Here is a 14,870-nt window from a genome sequence, read left to right as displayed (position 1 = left end):
TTTCATTAATGCAATTCTTAGATTTATTAAATGCTTTTAAAGTGCAAAAAAATAAAAAATATATACAAAGAAGACATGAACAAAGGTACCTTAGGTAGTTTTTGTCTGAAAATATTTCATTGCATAAATGCCGGTTTAAAACATTGATCAAATCTTGCTTTACAGGGTGAAGATCTTTTGAATATATGTAAACATTTTGTAGAACAGTTTCTAATAAAACCAATCTCAATCGGCAGTTAACCAGCTGCATTTTGTTTATGTCAAACTTTTCCGAATATTCCTATAATTGGCATTGGCAAGTTATCAAAAATAAAGAATACAGCTTCAAGAGCCCAGGGTATTTTTTTGTAGATGACAATGAGGGGATAAATATTATGTATAATCTTCAATGCAATAATAATTGCTAGAAGAGGTACTTCATGCTCATTTCCACAGTACAAAATGTTTGAATGTTTAGAGCCAGCAGTACTTGAAAACATATAGCAACAAGCTGTTTAGAAACCTTTCTAATAAGCAACAACAATATACAGTATATCAACACACACACACACACACAGTTATACACACATACACACTGTTGATTTTTTTCCCCACAAAATATTTAAGACAGCTAAGGTTTACGTTCTGAACCAAACAATGTTTATAAAACATCTCTAGATTATCGTCAAGACTTTATCCAGATATTTCATGAAAAGATAACAGTGTTGGTTTTTACAGTCACCAAAGTGCAACCCTGTCCACTATCAACCATCATTCATACACTTAAAAAAAACAAAAAACATGAAATAGATGCAGTGAAATAGAGAGACAACGTTTCCTGGATTGAGGCAAAAACACTCACACAGCATTGCGAAGTTGATCAAATGACCAGATTTGAAATATTGACGGTTTTAAAGCTTAATTGCGGTTACTGTGTCTCTCTCCCGCTTACACTCACAGGGTCAAATAGTATTACATCTTCCCTGTCAAATAAAAAGGCGGGGGTGGAGGTGATGTTAGGATCAACTGCCTCCTTTCGTAAAAAGATTATATTATAATTAAGCGGATTTATGACAACCAGCTGTTAAAGGAAAATGTATGTGTGTTGAAGATTGTGCCATGCTTGTTTATGCAATTAGCTGATAGATTAACACATGAGTGCAACAGGAAAAGAATGTCATCAATCAGTCAAATCTACCAAAGCTCCAGAGCTAAAACAATTAATTATATGTATATTTCAACTCTCAGTTTCTATTTTATTAAGGTTTTTGCAGCTGCCACTGAAATGTTATGTTATCACTCCATAAAAAAGGTATCATCTGTTTTCACTTCCATAGATCATCACTGTTTTGAAACAATACCAGCCTGGATTCTCATGAAAAACAGTTTGTACTGTACGGTTAAATGGACAAAAACTAAATAAATTTAACAAAAAATGACCTTTCATGCATGTATACATGAATAAATTACTTTAGTGCATGACCGCAGTCTAATCCATCATAAAACAATGCCTCATATTTGCCCAAAACAAGGCGCTGAATTTGAATTGTAATTCTGGAAATAATCTCTCTCAGTTTAGGTTCCTCGTATAGGCTTTAAAAAACAAGTACTGATTTGGCTTCATAGGTAGTAGCTCAATGTTACAAATTACATTAATTCAGCCTTTACTAAAACCAAATAAAGAGAATTTTGAATTTGTCATAACACCAGAGTTACAGATTTATATTTGTAATTTAGTATTTGCAGTTTGTTCTTTCAGATTATACTCACTGCATCTGCTGATGAGAAACGTGAGCTTTCAATCATGATTTCTTGCATTATTGCAGATTCATGTTTGCAGGGTAATCTTTTTGAGTCCTGGATTTGTAGTAATATAGAACAAATGTCCCAACATTAAATGAATGCAGGCTTTTCTACACCAAGCTAACAGGACCTATTACACCTTTTATCCAAAGTACATATTACACATTTAAAGACTAGCAAAAGTTTGAAGTCTGAATGACAAATAAAATGTTACTCATCTGTGTTTTTGAAGAAATCTACTATCTTTTTCAAATAATGATAGGTGGGGGCTAGAAGTGTTCACCAATTACTCTCTGATTCTGCAGTACTAATTCGTCCTGGCAGTCACACAGTCCATGTGACATGGGAAATGCTGTTTGGCTTGCAAACGCCCCTGCTTAAAGTCTTTTTTATATGCAGGAATGGTAACGTTGGATTTTGGGATAAAGATGTTTGGATTAGAGGCTTCTTTACGACCGTTTTCTTGCCTCTGCTCCCTGGGCTTGAGAAGCAAAGGAAGCCATGTCTTTTTTTTTCTCCCTTTCACATGTCACTTTGCCGATTGACCGTCCTGACTCCTCCGCCGTCGCTTGATGCCCACTTCACCGTTCATGCCGTTCCTCACGCACTCATCCCGCCTCCTTTTCGTCTTTCTAACCTGCTGAGGGGAGATGAAGCACACAAAGGTCAAATGTGAGAGCTTGCCTTGCTTGCTTGTTTTTTTTTTTTGTGTATACATAAGCAGTCTTAAATATATTGTTAAGAATGAGTCATAAAACTGATGAATTCTGAAATGTCCCCAATTATTGTTTCTGCAGTCTACAACCACATTAGGCCTTAAACCCTTCAGGGACATTACTGACGTCACCTAGTAAGTCTTCAGTGCACAAAGCTGCAAAGTCTGCGAATTATGTAAATAGGAATGTGACAATGTGGCAATTGTCAAAAAATAAATCTAATTGTTTTTGCCAAAACAGTATATCAAAGCAAAATTAAAAGATGTTTTGAGGAATAAACAAGGCAAGCAAGTGTTGTATAGCCTTGCATGACTCATGTGCTGTTTGTTATGAACCATCTCAGTCTTTGGTAGTGTAGTGTTTAAAAATGTAAAAATGATTTAGTGTTGTTAATTGTCACAAAGCTGTGACTTGCGGATAATTGCATCAGACAAAGTTTGCAGAAATGCGGATGTACAAAGTGCCCTTTAAGGTCTCTAATGGTCAGGCACTTGACCATATAAGAGACCTAATCACTTGTGTACCTTGTGGGATCAAAGTCTGTGAGTATGGATATTGAAAAATTCAGTTAGGTGCTTTATTTATCTTAGTATTTACTGAGAATTGAGAAGAGCATCTGGATCTGGATAAATAGATGAGAATATCAACAAATCCATGAATGAACACTAGAGGTCAGCATAATACTGAATAAAGTACAATAGGGGGCGATACTGCAGGCCGTTTATACTGTGAAAAGGGGATTAAAGCCCTTTAAAACATTTACAAATCAGTTATTTCATTGTAAAATATTTGATGGAGGGCAAACCTGTTGTGATTAGCCAAATACTTTGCAGGAGATTTTGGTTTGAAGGGGTGTATCGATATCTTCCCCATGATACCCAAAATGGCTGACCATTATTAAAAAGAGTTAATGTGCCATGTGCCCCATGTACTTCCCAGGGCTAACATACAAATCACATTTTTCTTATAGATCACCCTGTTATAGTTTACTAATTAGTAAATATATAATAACACACATCTGCTTTCTAACAATTGTTTATTGTCCTTCCACTATTCTTTGTTTGAATTGTACTTATCTAATGAATATTTATATATTGGGCCTTATTCTTGAAATCGTCTGTTTATACTTAGTATATTTATTATTGAGTTGTAATGTCTTCTCTTCATTTAATATTATTGTTTAAATTCAATACACTTGAAGCCACACACACACACACACACACACACACACACACACACACACACACATGAGTCAGGCTGACATTTGGCGAGGAATGTTTACCTTGGCGTCGCGTTCTGCAAATTTCTGGAACATGTTGGCATAGGTCTTCTTGTCCTGTTCGTGGTGTTCTTTAATTTTGCTTTGGCAGATGGAAATCTGAGCATGAGCTGCTCGATTTGAAGGGTTGACTTGCAACACGTGCTTGAAATCTTCCATAGCCAGGCTGAACTCGTTACGGAGGAGTCGTGCTTCCCCACGACGGTACAAAGCCTTCTCATTGTGCTCATCCAGCTCAACCACCTTATAACATACACAGATTCATCATTTTAAATACAGATGGTGAATTTATTGAAGTTATATGGTTTTTAAATTTGGATAAATATCATCAGGGTCTACCAGCTCACCTTGTTGCAGTTTTCCACAACTTGTGTGTACTCTTTTGTCCTCAGGAAACACAACGCTAAGTTGAGGTTTGCTGTCAACATGTAGGACTGTATTCTCTTCTGCTGCTCCATCCCAGTCCCACACTCCATCTCCAGCCACAACACGATGCGCTGGTACTGGGCCACTGCCTGGTGGTGTAACCCTGCCTAATACAGAAAGATGACACCATTTTATGAACATGTTAACAATTAAAAAAAAAGTTAAGACAAAAGAACAGAATAGAGAAAGTACCTTAAAATACTGATTCCCTTTTTGCTTAACTCCAGCAGCCAGCTCCAGCTTTTCAGGTAGGTCCATTTCCCAGGATTCTTTAGCCTTTTGGTAAAACAATTAACGTCACAAAAAGTGGAGAGGAAAAAAAACAGGTTTTCATGTTTAAGGAAGTCATCGGAAAATGATATACAGACTGTGAAGAACTTGTTTTACTTTATCGAAGTGTTATTCAATGTGTGTTTGTTTACATAGAAACAAAAACCACACTAACGTACTAACTAAACCTAATGTAGAACGTGACCTTTATTTTTGTGAAAGCAGAAAGCAGAACTCACCCTTTGAAAGCTTTTGAGGGTAACTTCGTATACGATGTCTTTGTATGGTCCAATTTTTAATTCCGGTTTACCTTCGCTTCCAAAGCCATACCTGTGTAAAAAAGACATAACATGACAGAAGTTGATCTCATTGATAGAACAAGTAATCACTTTCAAATGGTCAGTTCTTCTAGATATCAAACACTGACATCAGTAAACTAAAGGCTTTTCACATGTAAACTATGGTGTGTTAAATCGCACATGTGAATCAATCTAAAAATGTCATGTCAATAACACATGTTTTATATTATTGTGTAACAAATCCAGAGCCTTTTAAAACAGTTATGTTACTTTGCATTGGCTTTCTCCCTACCGTAATGGCACACACACACACACACACACACACACACACACACACACACACACACACACACACACACACACACACACACACACACACACACACACACACACACACACACACACACACACACACACACACACACACACACACACACACACACGCACACACATATGAGTGTAATTTGTTTGCCCCAAACACACAATTACATTTTCCATACAATGCTTTTGTTATTGTGAATTATATTGGTGAAAATCTGATCTCATGACAGCCATACATGCCAATACATAGCAATATTCCAGACACATAAAAAAATGTGTTATTATTATGTAATGTTCTTATTTCAGGGTCGTTTATGTGATGTTACTACTTGTTGGCATGAACTCTAAGTATGAAGTGTAATATGAATTCCTTGTAAGTCACCACTCCTTTGAATTGCTTTTGCCTGAGGTTAAAATAGGTGAGGTTGGCGTGGGCGGGGTTAGGTGAATGATATTATGTATTTCAAGCAGTACAATGTGTTACACTCCTTATTTCTGTCTAGGATAGATATAAAATGTTGAGCAACTGCGTCTGTGTGGCCCGCCATCTCTTTTCATCTTGTCTAAAATGAACTTCATTTTTTGGATGCCTGACTCCTCAGTGAGTTGTTGAAAGTCCAAATCACAGATTTTGAACACCGATGGATTTTAAAGTATTTTTAGAACTAACCCTCATAATTACTAGATTAAAAGTACCGCACATGAAGGTTTTTTACTATCAATACAGCATAAACCTAAAGCAATGTTAGTGCATATGTATCTGAAAAGACAGATACATTACTATTCAATACATTGTAGAGCTATTGTAGAATTGTTGCATGATTTCTGAATTTGGTAACAGACTTCAAATCCACATAAAAGACAAAAGATAATAATACAAAATAATAATAATTCGGAAATGACAGAAATCAAGGTACAATTAAATAAATGTTACCTGAGGACGTTATAGTATTTTGTCGTCAGATGAAGCAGGAAACTTTAGGTAGGTACCAAAGCAATACACATAAAGACACGCTACAAAAAGAATTTGAGAGAGCAAAGGTGTTTTTTTTAACTTACTTTTGTTTTAGATAAAGCAAACAGCACTCTCCCTTCTGCATCTTGTCCATGGCTCGGTCCACTCCGAGAGGAACGCCTTTATCTTCAGCCTCACCAACTATAAAACTGACGTCCCTGCAGTCAAATCGTCGGCCATCACACTTTCCCTCCAGATGCACTGTGGATCACAAATAATGACAACATGTAAACTCTGATGTTTGCATTTCATAGGGCACAATATTCATGAAGACAATAATGACCCTACCTTCAACACTTGCTCCATCGTTGGGATTCATGTAACCATCTCCTTTGACCTTTATCCTTCTTATGATGCCGGAATCGCCTGTGAGAGCCTCTCCTTCAAACTTGAGAAGCTCCATCTGTTTTTGTTGAAAACATTTATTCAACCATTGTTCTACAAATAGATATACAGTATGAAGCAAATGTAAAGTGAGAGCACTGCAGTGAATGGTGTTACAGTAGGTGTGGGAGGACAAAAAACAAGTAGGAGTCAAGTCATGGAAACAAAATTAAATAAATTATTATTCAAATTAAATTATGACCATTGAATTAAACATATAGATAAACTGTGTAATCAGACAGATGTTTACACTCCATACCTCTCTAAGGGACAAGCTTAGAGCATCCCCTCTCAGACAAATAACCCCCTGACATCCTGCCTCCCCGTCTTTAATTACCTCCAGGTAGCTTAAGATTTGAAAAATATTGTTATGCAACTCTGCATTGTAGCTGTGGATTATGATGTTTACACTTATTCAATTATTCAACTTAAGACTCTTTGTTTTTCTACGGCTGGACCACTGTAAGTCTTTGTTACATTTTCAAATAGCTGAAGAAATGTATTGAAGAAGACAGAGATGCCTGGATTGTATCCTGAGCTACAACTGAATGTATATGGCTTCTTGACTGAGAGGGATTCAAATAGACAATGTTATGAGCAGACTGCTCCATCTCAGACTGACACATGCTTTCAAATGATCAGTCCCCTGGTTTGATACAGAATGAATGCACAAATTGGAGGCACTGGCGTGGCACACCTACCTCAAACACCACAGAAGAACTGGGAGGAATTTTGTCTGGATTTCCTGCAGATCCATACGCGTACTCTGGTTTACAGAGCAACCTGCACACCTCGCCTCTCTGCATGGACATCACACCAATATCCCAGGCCTTAAGGACCTGACCTGTGAGTGGATGAAGCAAATAACAAATATGAGAGATGTGCTGGTTCATAAATCAGGCTTTGATATTTTGTCATTGTTTGAATTATAATGACAAAAATGTAAAAAAAAAAAAAGGTTTTACATTTTGGTAAATACGCATATTATTTTTCTTGCCCACATTTTCATGAAAAGACTGTTTACATATCTGTCTGTAAAATATGAAGCTACAACCAGGAGATAGTTATAAAATAGCCCCTCTGTAAAACTACATCCTGTTGTTTTTACTCATTTTATGTACACAAAAGTAGAAGTGTTAAAGTGGTTTGGCAAATGTTAAAGTGTCTCGGGAAATGTTAAAGTGTTTCGGGACTTGTACATTTGTTTTATAAAATGCAAATTTGTCTCTAGCTTTGTAAAAGTGTTTTGCATCTTGTTAATTTTGTTTTATAAAATGTAAATTTGTCTCAAGCTTTGTTAAAGTGCTTCACACTTTGTAATTCTCGTTTGCACTTCTCAGCCACCGTAGTGGAGAGATGTGTTATTCATATGAATGAACTAGCAAGAAAGCATATTTTCCAAAAACTCTAGGTTTTCTCATCCGCTCAGGCTCAATTTCTTGAATTACAATAACTTAAAGTTCAAATCTCTAAACAAATGGTTTGTGAATGAAAATCTCATTTATTTAAGCAAAGCGCATGTGTTTTTGCACATGTGATCAAAAGAGTGACAAAACAGCTTGTCGTTGGGAAAACAAATTCTTAGTAGTGGTGCTGTGATGTCACTTGAGACATTTGTGACGAGATCACAAGAAATCATGTTAGGACAGTTTCAAAAACTGAGATAAAGAAATTGAGAATAGCTCTAAGTCAGAGAGAAGACTACGGCCCATCAGGTATAACACTAATGCATGAAGTATTCTACCTTTGCCGACATTAAAACTAAAAGGTTCTTTGCGCTCTCGGCTGCAGTCAAACTTCCTCCCGCTGAGCAGCTTCCCAGTATAGTGGACGGTCACTCGGTCCCCTATCATCGGCCACTCTCCATCCAGCCCCTGACGCTTCACAACCTGCAGACAGCAAGAGGAACTCTACGTTCAAACGAGAAACCTTTTTAACAGAGAATATAGAATAACCCATGAAAAATCATGACCATGTCATGTGAGTCATACTTGTTTCTAAGTGCCAACAAAAAGACAATTTAAATAAATTACTATAAATACCTTGACAACTCCTTTGTCTTTTTTAGGTGTTACATCAGTGCCCTTTGAAGCAAAGACGGACGTAGCTGGCTGGCCATCCATCGTCAGATCCTGATCAGTGGTCATTTTTGCGTGTGGGCACACGGTAACACTGTAAACATTATGAACACACAAGCCTACGTGTTAGTGAACTGACCGTCAAAAAGAACATATCCTCGTGTCTCGTGTTTTCACTTGGGCAAAAACTTGTAACAGGAAAACCGTAGACGGTGGTCTGTGTAGCCGGACTGGAAAATTACAGAGAATATAAGAATTCAAGATCTCCATCATTCACCCAGTAAAAATGACTTTCTCCTCCACATTATATAACTTGTAGCTATTTAAGGTACTGCACTGGAGATATATTTACAATTGTATGCAAAAGCCACAGTTACACGGATCCCAGATGTATCAGGAACATTATTTTGAACTGCATTTATGAAAATACTTAACTGTCTGCACCACACCTTTTTCCTATAAATAAAATGCTAAAGGTAGCAGCCTGTCTCCTGCTTCAGGGATTTTATTTAGTAACATGAGTTGCTATCACCAAAGAACAGTATGTCCAGGACTATTAGTTAATAGCCTTTTGTGCTCTTTGTCATTCTATAAATGACATCAACATATTGTATGGCATCTGCTGCAGTTGGCAAGCTGAACCTAATTTCGCCATGTGGTATGATTCAGTGATTATTTTGTATTTAAACATTAGTCTTTGTTCCTGAAAGCCCTGTATGCACAGTTGAAGTGTGGGCATGACTACCCTCACACATTATTTAAAGAAAAAGTTGTGCCATCATGAATACAGTCATGTAATCTCTCTCAGTGTTTGTTATGAGTCAGGTTAAAATGTTGATTTAGATCATGACTCTCAGAGGTGAAACACTGATATAATAGCTTATCAGAATATGAGGGGTCAGGCTTTCCGGTTTTATCTGGTGATTTTGTCCTTCTCTCAAATGGTGTCTCCTCTTGCCCTTACTGTGAAGAAACAAGAATGTGTCGCTACCTGCATGGCCATCAAATCCACATAATTACTGATCCCTTTGTAAGATAATTATATCACCAATCTTCATCAAGAATCCTGTACAGTATACTCTCACCTTCGTATCACGTAATCTGTCAATAACATCCGTTTTTTGGCAGTGTTTGTATTCCATAGACAAATCAGCTTATATTTATATTGTATAATAATCTAACACAACAGACAAAGAATTCAGATGTCTTTGTTTATTTTTTCTTCAAATCAAAGTGATAGTTTTGTAACTGTTGCAAGTTAAATAGATCAGGCTAGACATTTGATGCCAGATTTTGGCATTTGACAGTTTCAATCAATTAAATTATGGTTTTACGTTTAAAAACCAGCCTGTCAGACAGAAAGGTAAAAAGGCAGACAGATTGATTGCTATTTTTTTTTTAATGATATAGTGTCAATATAATGCTTGAGGTTTTGGTAACTTGGAAAAATGTGAAAACCTTTGACTAGCTAAACGGCAAGGAATGTCTGTCTGTCTGTCTGTCTGTCTGTCTGTCTGTCTGTCTGTCTGTCTGTCTGTCTGTCTGGCTAGTCTACATTGCCATACAACCTCATTGTCTATTGTATACTCCAGCATTGCAAGAGGAGGAAACTATGTCAAGGCAGGTGTAATAACATCTGTTACTCAATTCCTCAAAACATGGCTGCAGGCATTTTAGGTACACCCTGGCAATAATCATGAAGCATGTTGTAAAACACTAAAGTTGTGTAGATTGTTATCACATGCAACAACTGAGACTTTAACACTTGCTTACGGATTACTGCTGCGGGCTGCTCTGGGACTGTGCCAGGATGTAATCAACGTTATCCCTATGTTAAGCCAGAGTTGTGAAGTAACGATAACAAACACCACATCACTAATGAGAAAATGGAGGTCTTCCTCAAAACAACACTGAAGATAATTCCATTTTAAACCTTTTTTTGCTAAATTACTGTATGTTGTAAAAAAAAGCACAATTCAAGCACATATTGGCTCTTCATCGGGTTCAGAGGTATGAAGCCAATATGAGTTATGAGATATTTCTTAATATAATAAAGTTGAAACAAGTTTTTAAAGGAGAACCGTACAATTATTAGACTCAAAACACGAAGAAAGTAAGGAAGTATGAAAAATGAAAATGTATATACAAACAAAAAGTAATCAATTTCAATAAGTTCTTTTTTTAAATTGATGGCTGTACTTGTCTAGGAGAACATTGCCTTTAACTTTTGTATGAAAACTCCTATCTCCACAACCCTAATATAACTGTTAATGGTATCATATATTTTCTCTATTTTGCTGAAGCAAACAACATATTTTAATCATTTCTAATAAATCTAAATTAAATCTTATACACATTTACTGCAAAGCCTAAACTATGTCCTGTGAGGGAGCAGTTCTGCAGGGTTATGATCAGATGGCAGTCTTGTGGCCCCTTCAGGTTTTCCACAGAGACGTTAAAATGGTAAAGAGGAACGGCTTATCAGTTTTCTTGATTTTTCCACCAGTTGTCTTGCCTTCAAGCTCAAGACATCCAAGATGCTGTTAATGACCATGTGAAAATATTAGAACATGCTTCCGAGGTCTGTAAGTTCCTAAAGCGCCTGTTAGTGTGAAAATGAAGCAACAGAGCTTGGCATGAGATTCGTACGCAGCAGTAGACTCATTGCATTGAATATTGATTAAGAAATGGATATTAACTTGTTTTCCTCATTTAAATACAAGAGCCAAATCCATGGCACTACCACGTCGCTCAATCAACAGAGTAAAGCCATTAACATCTGTTTAGCTGATATCTGTTAACTATTCTGTTTCTTCAATCGTGTCACTCTCAAAGATCGAGTGTCGTTTACGGAACTCTTCAACACAAGTACACCTCAAAATGTCTGTCACTTTCCTGCAGTACACCTTATCCTGTGCCTTTTAAATTTCATGAATTTAATTTAAGATGTGCTTCTTTTTACGTGTGTGTGCGCGTGCGTGTGTGTGTGTGTGTGTGTGTGTGTGTGTGTGTGTGTGTGTGTGTGTGTGTGTGTGTGTGTGTGTGTGTGTGTGTGTGTGTGTGTGTGTGTGTGTGTGTGTGAGAGAATAGAGAGAGAATGTGTGTGTGTGTGTGTGTGTGTGTGTGTGTGTGTGTGTGTGTGTGTGTGTGTGTGTGTGTGTGTGTGTGTGTGTGTGTGTGTGTGTGTGTGTGTGTGTGTGTGTGTGTGTGTGTGTGTGTGTGTGTGTGTGTTTGTGCGTATGCGTGTTTGTGTGTGTGTGTGCGGTTCTGAACACAATGTTCCTTCTATTCACAGTTCCCTGCTGGCAAAGCCTGATGGTGTTCACCAATCTGAGACCCCCTCACGTACAGCCCAGCTTCAATTTGGAATGAAAAAAAAACATGATTTTAATTATTCAAATTAGCCAATTATATTAACACACAATTTATACAAGCTAAAGCAGTTAGAGCGATATATCTAGTCTGATAAACTACCATTATTAATATGTTCACATAATTAAAGAGTAATAAAATCCAATAAATGTATCCTTATTTTCTTCCTTTATAAAAGTATGAATTATTAAACCATGAAACCTAATGCAAATATTTACAGCACAGATTAAATGGCATGTAGGCTACATGTACCTAAACTGAGATACCCTACGGAGGAATGCAGGAACAGAACACAATGAGGCAAAGACCACATCCACAGACGCACACGGTGTATCTGTACATTCTGTCTCACATCCGTGCTCTGCTGCTGATTCATATGTGAACATGTGAGCACACACTGTTCATAACAGAGCCATACACACACATCCTGAGGCACAGCACTGTCTGGCCCGGGAAATTATGTTTTATCCTGACAAAGACATCGCAGGGAGACTAAGGAAGAAAAGTATACAAGAAAAAACTGCTTTTATGGACTTTTTGGGCAAATGCTGTTACTGTGTTATACATGTACTTTTAATTGAAAAAGACACTTTAAGCCTTTCAATTGTGCTGTTCTTCAAAGGCAAAGGTTAAGAACCGGCCACCCTTTGGTAAATTATTTGTATCTGTCATGTTCTTGGAAATGAAGTCCCCAGGCAGTATGATTCATCTCTGAGACTTTGCCTTAACCTGTGTCCATGTCAGCAGGCCAGATCTGCTTCAAACTCAACACATCATCTAAATCTAATTATATGATGAGAGCCATATTTTAGTTATTCCTAAATCGCCACGTGCTGAAAAGTGCTATATAAATAAAATTGCCTTGCCTTGCCTACCATTATGTCCGCGCAATGAACACCTTGGTCTAAACTAAATATGAATCACACAAAGAATTCACAAGAGTTAATGTTACCTTTTCTCAGAGAAAGTGTTACAACCTGTACTTTATGAAGATACACCTAAGCCTTAAGGGATTCTGGATGTACACTGGTGTCCTCATCCGCCTCCGTTGGGAACCACAGCCAAGTGGCACATTCACACACATACACACACGCACACACTCACCTATTAACACACATAGGCTCTTATCAGCCATTATGTTCCATAGCACAGTGGGGAGCTGTAACCTCATATGCCCCTACACGTGAAAAACTCAACATCCACCCTAGAACATCTCATAACGAGACAACCTAACTGGATGTTGAGTTTTATATTTAATCATTACCGATTTTATTAGACTCCTTCTGATGTTTTACGATGTAAAACAAGTGCCATTTAACTTGGGGAGGTGTGAACATAAAACACTGGAAAGACAGCAAACCTTAAGCATTTTTTAAGCGGTAGCCACATATTAAAGGGAACAGATGAAAACACTCACATTTCCTTGCGCTTCTTCCTTATTTTTGCTCCCCCGAAACGGCTGGTAATATGCTGAAATTTCAGCCGGTGTTTTTTTTTTTTTTTTTTAAACCGTGTCTTTTTCCTCCTAATTCAAGCCCGCCCCTTTCATCTCATCCAGGGTACTAGATGTTCTGTCCATGTGGTTATTATGTCGCGCTGTTTTTGTCCTGTGGCCCTGAACGTGCCGGTGAAGTAGCCACATGGATCTCAGACTTCAAAATGACACGAGCGAGAGAGAGAGATAGGGAGTGAGAGAGAGAGAGAGAGAGAGAGAGAGAGAGAGAGAGAGAGAGAGAGAGAGAGAGAGAGAGAGAGAGAGAGAGAGAGAGAGAGAGAGAGAGAGAGAGAGAGAGAGAGTAGTACAGCGTAGTTGTGGGAGGGCGTTTAGTGTAAAATTAAGGGGCAGGTCTTGGAAAGCAGCCACAAAGTAACACAATGTTCCGGCTGTACTGTAGCTGTACCGCTGCCTCTGCTCACGAGAACACTGTGTTCCAATAGACACCCTGACCTGTAACCCGTTCCGTGCCGAGCCAGGCTGGGAACAGCCTGTACCGCAGCAGGCTGTCCTTCCCGCTCAGCTGACAACACATATCATCAACACTGCTGTGTAATAGCCGAGCCAGTCACACAGTGTAAAGCACCGAAATAAAAGCACATCCACTGCCCGATAAGACGCGCGCTGAGACGGATTACTGTCGGTAAAACCCCGCCTTTTCATTTTGTGTACCTGTTTTTTTAAGGTTGTAACTATTACTGTTACGTTACTATAACTTATTTGAAAATGGTGATTTCGAAAAATTTGCTCAAATGTATGCTTATTATTACTAATATAATTGCCTATGCATGTTGGTCCTTTTTTACCATTATTGTGATTTTCACTAGGTGGAGATCGTTTGTCTACAGCCGTGTTACAGTGTTCAAATTTAAAAGTACTGCGGTGTTAAACATGTAGGCCTAAATGTACATTGAGAAACACTATGATGAAAAGGGAAGTCATCAGATTTTACAAATAGTGGCAAGCACCCGTTTTGCAGTTAGTAGGCCTTTTACATACACATGATGGAAGGCTTCAATTTGTATTTACAATTTGTATTTATACAACTATATTTTCATTATATTTAAATTGGTAGTATAAAGGATATAACATAATAAAGACTCCATAAATGTCAATACCTCACAAGGACTCTGTAACTCTGCTCAAGTTACCCAGTGATGCCAACAAATATATATTGTAACATGACACAAAAACAGAGGATGAGTTTTGTGTCATTTCCACAATGTAATATGTTAAATCAAAATAAATATTTCAAGTTAGCAAAATATTACTCAGAGTTAATATTTCCAAACAGAGGACTTGACATCTGTTATTGAGGATATTTGCCTCAAATAGACCTATATGAAATTCACATTTTACACAATTTTAATTTAGACTAATAACTTTCATTAATATGTCTAAAAATGGCTGGACCTGTGTTATATTATTTGAGC

At 37.5% G+C, this 14,870-nt stretch overlaps 1 protein-coding gene across 2 annotated transcripts; it reads right to left on the bottom strand.

Annotated features, from left to right (window-relative positions):
- Window positions 1-13,627, bottom strand: fkbp5 (FKBP prolyl isomerase 5). Of its 2 annotated transcripts, none has more exons than XM_010788943.1 (11): window positions 13,360-13,627; window positions 8,535-8,664; window positions 8,237-8,381; window positions 7,194-7,336; window positions 6,397-6,511; window positions 6,153-6,309; window positions 4,713-4,803; window positions 4,396-4,479; window positions 4,125-4,310; window positions 3,781-4,020; window positions 1-2,422 (listed from the first exon to the last, which is right to left on the bottom strand). In XM_010788943.1, the coding sequence occupies exons 2-11, from the start codon at window positions 8,637-8,639 to the stop codon at window positions 2,312-2,314; spliced, it is 1,377 nt and encodes a 458-aa protein (XP_010787245.1). In that variant the 5' UTR covers window positions 8,640-8,664; window positions 13,360-13,627; the 3' UTR covers window positions 1-2,311. The 2 variants fall into 2 exon arrangements, with proteins under 2 accessions (XP_010787245.1, XP_010787247.1); XM_010788945.1 differs by lacking the exon at window positions 13,360-13,627 and adding an exon at window positions 12,895-12,982.
- Between the last annotated feature and the right edge of the window lie 1,243 nt (window positions 13,628-14,870).

Source organism: Notothenia coriiceps, unplaced genomic scaffold (assembly GCF_000735185.1).
Source record: "Notothenia coriiceps isolate Sejong01 unplaced genomic scaffold, NC01 NC01_scaffold00032382, whole genome shotgun sequence".
Taxonomy (NCBI): domain Eukaryota; kingdom Metazoa; phylum Chordata; class Actinopteri; order Perciformes; family Nototheniidae; genus Notothenia; species Notothenia coriiceps.
The sequence above is the reverse complement of the archived record's forward strand: the minus strand, read 5'-3'. Positions and strand labels throughout refer to the sequence as shown.